The sequence below is a fragment of the Ranitomeya variabilis genome, chromosome 6, assembly GCF_051348905.1.
Source record: "Ranitomeya variabilis isolate aRanVar5 chromosome 6, aRanVar5.hap1, whole genome shotgun sequence".
Classification (NCBI taxonomy): Eukaryota; Metazoa; Chordata; class Amphibia; order Anura; family Dendrobatidae; genus Ranitomeya; species Ranitomeya variabilis.
The window spans coordinates 378,400,401-378,407,670 of record NC_135237.1 but is presented as its reverse complement, the minus strand read 5'-3'; the positions used below and the strand labels follow the sequence as shown (position 1 = coordinate 378,407,670).

Here is a 7,270-nt window from a genome sequence, read left to right as displayed (position 1 = left end):
GTATTTTCTATCATATAAACCCCTCAAAGTGACTTCAAATGTGATGTGGTCCCTAAAAAAAATGGTGCTGGAAAAATGAGAAATTGCTGGTCAACTTTTAACCCTTATAACTTCCTAACAAAAAAACATTTTGCTTCCAAAAATTTGCTGATGTAAAGTAGACATGTGGAAAATGTAACTTTTTAAGTATTTTGTGTGACATATCTCTGTGATTTAAGGGCATAAAAATTAAAAGTTGGAAAAATTGCGAAATTTTCACAATTTTCACCAAATTTCCATTTTTTTCACAAATAAACGCAGGTAATATCAACAAAATTTTAAAACTATCATGAAGTAAAATATGTCACGAGAAAACAATGTCAGAATCATCAGGATCCGTTGAAGTGTTCCAGAGTTATAACCTCATAAAGGGACAGTGGTCAGAATTGTAAAAATTGGCCCGGTCATTAACGTGCAAACCACCCTTGGGGGTAAAGGGGTTAATGTGAATTCAGCCACTCAAAACCTGTGGACCGGTGAGGCACTGTGTTTGGAAGAATGTAGTCATGCATTTATAGTTATGTAAACTCTTTGTAAATCTTCTAACAGTGTTTTAGACATTATATAAAGATAATTAAAAAAAACCCTTAAGCCCTAATTCTACAAGACAGGTGATTTCCTCGCTGGTCTTGATGAGGGATCATGTTGGAGTCAGAGATTTCTGATTCATTAAGAGACATAAGTCTCTTAATAAATCAGGGGTGTTTGACAAATGACATTAGCCTTCATGTGCCGAATATTACTCCAGTCTCTGCCTGGGGTAAAATTTCTGGTGTAAGGAACGCCTTCGCTTGTCATGGATTAAACCAGGCACAATGCCCTCACCATGCCCCGTCCCCTTAGCTCTGCTCATTCTGCCGGAGCAAACTCGTATGAAAATGCCAAAAGACGCAAAAAATTTTGTTCAATTCTGAGTTGTGTAAAAATTGTACAAGTTATCATGGGAATTTATGCCAGATTTCTGGCGAAATTACTTTGCTGAATCTCCCATAATGTTCAACACATGGAGCAATTTAAACTGAATTTTTACACCCGGATCAGCATATGTATTTTTTGGCACACCCATGTACTGTCTTATAAATTGCACCCTTACTTTCAATAACGACCATACAAACCCATTCATTTCTAATATGATTATTTTATTTCAATATCTTTAATGACACCATAAAAGGATAATGTTCACTTTCTGTTTGTTTTTTGCTGTGTAAACCTATAAAAAAAGAATAAAGTCCTGGCTATGATCTTGGCATGATGTATAGAGTCTGCCAGAGAGATTTTGGCATACTGAAAGCCATAACCCAGAGCAGTATATTAGTACATGGTACCGAAACATATTAAGTTGTGACACTAATGAACAAGATACATTTAAATAGCAACATGGGTATAGTAGAATTTCCCCCATTAAATGCATGCTGGAAAATAAAGGAAGGTCCATTAAATAAAGGTAAATATAATGTACATTTTACTTAATTAAGAGAAAAATAAAACAGTGCAATTCAGAAGAGCTATTTGGGCGCCTGTGGTTTCCAGGCCCCTAATATAAGAAGGTCATTAATGTTAACTTTCTGTTAACTCTCTAATTTTAAGTACAGTAGTCTAAATATAATTCTGCAAGGCAGCACTAATACACCAAGGTGACATTTGCAGAAGGTTACGAGTCAATTGCTCTTTTTTTTGCCATGCTTGCATAAGGTTTCCTAGACTATAGAGGATTATATAAGTCAGAATTGTGACAAGAGGAAGCAGATTAACCTGAATGTGTGCACAGTACCTAGGATATTTCTAGACTTTCTGAAATACCCAATCTCTCCCACTATTTCTCGCCTCCCATAATATGGCAAGGACAGAGCTAGACCCCCTACTGTGTTTTGGTGTATCCATTGTCCTCTACCCTCAAGTCAATGAGCTATACCTTGCACCCTTCTCACATGCTAAAATTGCCCTTCACCCAACTACCCTCAAGAACTGCTGTCTCTACCTAGTATGAAAGAAAAACATGCATGTGAGAGAGAATGGATGTTATCGAAAGAAAAATCATAAAAAGCACCACTATATAACCCAAAAGCATCAAGGAGCAGAACAAATCCTCATAAAATATAAGTTTGGGTTGTTAACTTCTTATTTATCTCCCATGTTGTCTGGCCAGGCAACACATTGCATCTCGTCGAGGGTTGCAATTTTATAGGAATGCTAAGAAAAATAAATCTGGGGTCTTCGAAGCCATAATTGGCCTTGTGACTGTATTAATGTTTGGTTAGAACAGACAGCAGAGTCCATCACTGTGTTTCCATCATCCTATTAATCAACTATATGTGTAATTAGGTACTGGCAACACAAATTATCCGCAGTCTCCGCTCTCGGTCTCTACCTGACAGATTGTTTATATTCCTATGAACGTTATACAAAGTAGTAAGGTTATTGGTAATGGCACTTCAGGTTACAGAGGCGGGTGTATCACTTGGAGTAGGCATCTCGGAGACTTCAGCGTCTCATGGGGGAAGCTGATCGGGATCGGATGTCTCTTCCTCCCTGCAAGAAAGAAAGCCATAACACTTGATGAGAACAAAACATGTTGGCGGCACTAACGAGACAGTTTTCCGAGAGGCAAATATTTTTTTATAGTGTTAGTACAGAAGGTACATTGCATATGTGGCACATGAAAGATCTGGCACATGGACAGTTGCTCCTTTTCCCTACCTGTCCCACAGCGGTGACTGAACTAAATCTACAGGATAGATGCTTATCATGAAATATACTGTCAAATCACTGCTAATAAGGAGTACATTTAGGAAAAAACCTATTGTCATCCCATGTACATTGTGTAATGGTATTTTAAAAATAATTTTCTGTAGAGATCCTGAACTGCTCTCAACTCCTGATCTGAGCATATCCTGTGGAGAGGTACCCTCTGCCTTTGAATGGTAGTAATTCTAAGACTGCCTTGCTATCCAGCAGTGTTGATTGCTAGGGCAGTGCCGATAGCCCAGGTAGTGCCATTATGGGCTAACATGCTTTTAGAGTAATCAGCACATGAGCTCATTTAGCAGGTCCAGATTAGGAAGCCTGATTTCTTTCATTGGTCCCGCATAGTGTCTGTCCTGCCACCGTGCCATCACAATCATCTTGATCCTCCTGCTCTTATACTCATCTTCCCCATAGAAAGAGGGCATGGTAGGCAAGTTAATTGTATGAGTAGGTATCTAGCTAACACATTGTGACGTGGCTCTGTTAGCCAAAGTGGTATTGCTTATGAGGGGTCTGTCATTTTTACTGGTCTGAATATATAAGGGAGCCATATATACAAGGAGCACTCATCTGTGATCCATAAGAGAATAGGTTAGGGTCTCTTTACATTTTTAAAGGGGGGTTTGGCCTGGCTTTTAGAACCTTCTGTGCGATTCTTCCTATGATATCGGACAGCGTCTGTGGTGGAGGCTCCAAATTGAGGGAGAAACTTGGTTAGCACTTCTTGTAATGAGCGTACTTGGCTTGAAACAATTCAGAAACACAGAAATAGACAAAAATGGTGACAATTCCTGTTTGGAGTATTTGAGGAGCCCTTGTCTTCCATTTATGGGGTCTACTGGAGTAAAGTTAACCTTTCTTGTGCTGGGTTAATACATCTATTAGACCCCAACGTGTCCTGGACTGATAGTTAAATATATAATATGAAATAACTATTTTTCCTGTTCTCATGTACCAGTTTGAAAGGAGTCTATATACAAAGAAGATAAAGGTATAAACCAGCAATAGCTAAAAAAAAGAACTTTTATGTCTCCAAATGTTTTTAGGTCAAAGCTCATATCTGCTGTAGCAATTTTAGCCACACGATGTTGAATGACAATATTCAGCGTTTTGTGCTGCCTTTTTATTTCATGCTTATTATGCTCGGTGGAAAGCTTTCTCCTTGGGACATTATCTGTCCACAGAACACAATAGGATATTGCATGAAATGAGGCTTCATCAAAGGCCTGTAAATGCAATGCCTTGCACTGAGCATGGGAGTAATGGTGGAAACATTTTGTAGTGACTGTTCCCAGTATAGGAGTGGTTTTATAACATCACATAAGACATGTTTGCTGATCTCGTATTAACAGATCTGGAGAACGCTTTTCTTACCTCCCCAAAAAGTGCAGTAATTTAGGCAATTGTCCAATCACAAAACCTCCCTTCAAATTGGAGCTAGTCCAGTGATCGGCTAATTACCACAAATTACTACAGAAGATCCTGGAAATCACCTGGTCGTCTGAAGAACCTGCAGCAGCATTTAGGGAATATGTGGCCATATATGTCTCTCAAATGTATGGCTGATACTGTAATTCATGGATTGGGTAGGGGTCCCCAAGTAAGAGGTGTTCTTTATTAGCAAGTTTCCACCCTGACTAGTGGGGATTGTGTCTTTTGAATGAGGAACACCCTTCCGTGACATCAATCTAACCTCATATGATGTATAGTAAAGGTAATCTGGTGAGACAACCAGCTTAATGCGAGATCTACATGACGATGTTGGCCCGACCAAAGATCACTCGGTGCCACTGGTACATTGCAGCATAGTGAAAGGTAATGGGGTCACATCGCAACCGGCAAGGTACGGTGACAAGCCACAAAGATCCAACTGGTTCTCAATTTCTGCATGTTCATCACGGTACCTGCAGTAATCTGCAATGTAGCAGTGGCACACAGAAACCTTTGGTGCAGCTAAAGTTGCCATGTAGCCCCAGCCTAAAGCATTCATAATACAAACTGCATTCATAAGTAAATAGATGTCTTATCCCTGATGAGGCTATTTAACTTACTTGGAATGTTCATCTCAGAATTGCTGTAGGATCCCTCTGAACCTATCCTGATTGATAAGATCCTCAATGTCCCTCCTCCATGCTGTAGTTTCACACTGCTCAGTACAAGCTGCAGGTGGGTGGAGACTGAATACACTTGTACTCATCAGTTCTCTCACTCTTTAACTGGATTAATAAAATACCTAATTTAATATCGGAATTGCATTCACAGCCTGATATTTCAAAGTAAGTACATCAGGGCTACGACATCCATTTAATGATGTAGGCAGTTTGTTTTGTGAAATCTGGTGACAGATCAGCTGGGCACGCTCCAGCTTCAGAGCAGCGCTTACAGACAGTGTGCTCCCTGCTTAGGAGACTGGCCACCACTGACACTCAATCGAATAAGCAATAAACAACAGGATTAAAAATCCCTTGAAAACAGAGAGAATTTCTAATGAGTGGTAAATTGCACATTTATTTGTTTTCACAAGCAGTTTGCAATTTTACTCGATATTTTTGACAGCCAAAAGGGAGGCGCATGGTGCACCCTTGGAGCGGCCAAACTTGCACCTTCCCACCTACTTTGATTGACAGTTCTGAATTTATCGAGGGAGAGTAGGGAGGAGATAGGTGAAAAACAAGTAGATGGAAAGGTGCAGTTCATTGTTTGGCCACGTCAAGGGTGCACCGAGCGTCTATGCTGGGTTTGAGCAGTCATACTTTGCTGACAGAGTCCCCATTCCTGCACTTTTCTTCACTCTCAGGTGCCATCACCAAACATTTAATGCATGGAATAATGTTCAAGAATTGTAATAAAATTCAGCAGTGGTTCTGTGACATTCATGTCATGATTTTCCGTTATTTCCATACTGACTATGGATTATCTGCAGTTTATACATAGTTTAATATACCGTAATAAGATTCATAGTCAAGTGTGTTTGAGCTTTACACAAAAAGAAAAGCAATTTTTTAATGTAATTTTCTTTGATTATAATGTTGTGTTGCTCGGTGTTTGTGAATATTCATGTGATAAATTGACCATTTTGCCACATTTAGGTTGCACTCGCTCAATTTGCATTGAATACATCATTACACGTCGATGCTGAGAAAACTCAATTAGGCGTTCTAATGAATAATCATAATATCTTTTCCCTACAAAACTTTATTTCCTTTTTGTCTGCTGCACTCCTACTGGGTCATAGATAGTATCGCTATTTGTCCAAGTGGTGTGAATGCTGTGTGAATAATGAGGCTTTTATGTTCTGTCTTTATACTAATGACTGATATTTTTACTTACAGTATTTACGGCATCAGAACATTTATTTTTACTAAATGTAAAGTGTAATTTCCTGAGCAGCATATATAGAGGAGGTTGTTTCCCATTCTATGGTAGAGAATAATGTTACAAAATATAATGTACAGGAACTAATAAACCCCTTATGATGGCGGAATTTGTTGCAGACGATTCTGTGACTATCCTGTCCCATCCATGTGCTTGTCTCCAAAACAACCCGCATCCAGACAAATAAAAAGGTATGTGCACATGAAGTATTTGTTGCATACATTTCTGCAGCAAAAAAGTGTCTATTGGCAGGAAAATACTGCATAAAAGCATGGGTGTTTTGCCGTGTTTCTGATGCGTTTTTTCGCATTCATTAAAATGGGTGAAAAAAGCTCCAAATATGCTGGAAGAATTGACATGCTGCAAATATGAAAACTGCTTCAAATCTGCAAGGAAAAACGTGGCTAACATGTTCATGAGATTTCAGAAATTACTTTACTACAAGTAATATTACTTTTACAAATTAGTTTAATGGGACAATATGATGCATTTTTGTGGCAAAAAAGTGCAGAAAAAAGCAGCAAAAATGCAACATGTGAATATACCCAAATAAAGTTTCAATCGCAGAAATATCTACAATAAAATCTGCCATATTCATCTACTTTGGGTAAAATATTAGGCAAAATATGTAATTTTACTATTAATCCCTATTCATCTACTTTGGTAAAATATCTGGCAAAATATATATAATTTTACTATTAATCCCTAAATCACTATAGGACCAGTCAGACTCAGTACCAGTGACTATTTTCTTAGACTAAGGTTGCAGTCAGACAGCCTTATAAATTGGACTGCAATGCTCAGACTGTTCGGTGACTTTCCCGACCTGAGAGTAACCGCTTCATATATTTACATGCCAGTTAAGGAGAGCTGCCAGCCAGTCCGAACACTGCGTTCCAATCTCGGTCCAATCGAGCCCTAATAGAGGTTTGGGACAATTTAATGATTGAATTACTTAAGATCATATTGTCCTAACCCTATGTCTAATGTCAAGAAAGATGGAAAACTGTGAAATCATTCAGTGTAAAGGGACATTCACACATTCACATTGTAAGATAATTGTGAACGAGAATTGTTAAAAATGCTAATTTCACTATTATCTTGACGTGTG

General features: G+C 38.6%; 1 protein-coding gene across 2 annotated transcripts in view; it reads right to left on the bottom strand.

Annotated features, from left to right (window-relative positions):
- Positions 1-1,157: 1,157 nt before the first annotated feature.
- MBP (myelin basic protein) overlaps positions 1,158-7,270 on the bottom strand; it is a 213,137-nt gene continuing 207,024 nt past the window's right edge. For both annotated transcript variants that reach the window (XM_077270068.1, XM_077270069.1), the window contains exon 9: positions 1,158-2,568. In XM_077270068.1, the coding sequence (XP_077126183.1) occupies positions 2,521-2,568 (48 nt within the window). In that variant the 3' untranslated portion in view covers positions 1,158-2,520. The remainder of the gene's footprint in view (positions 2,569-7,270) is intronic.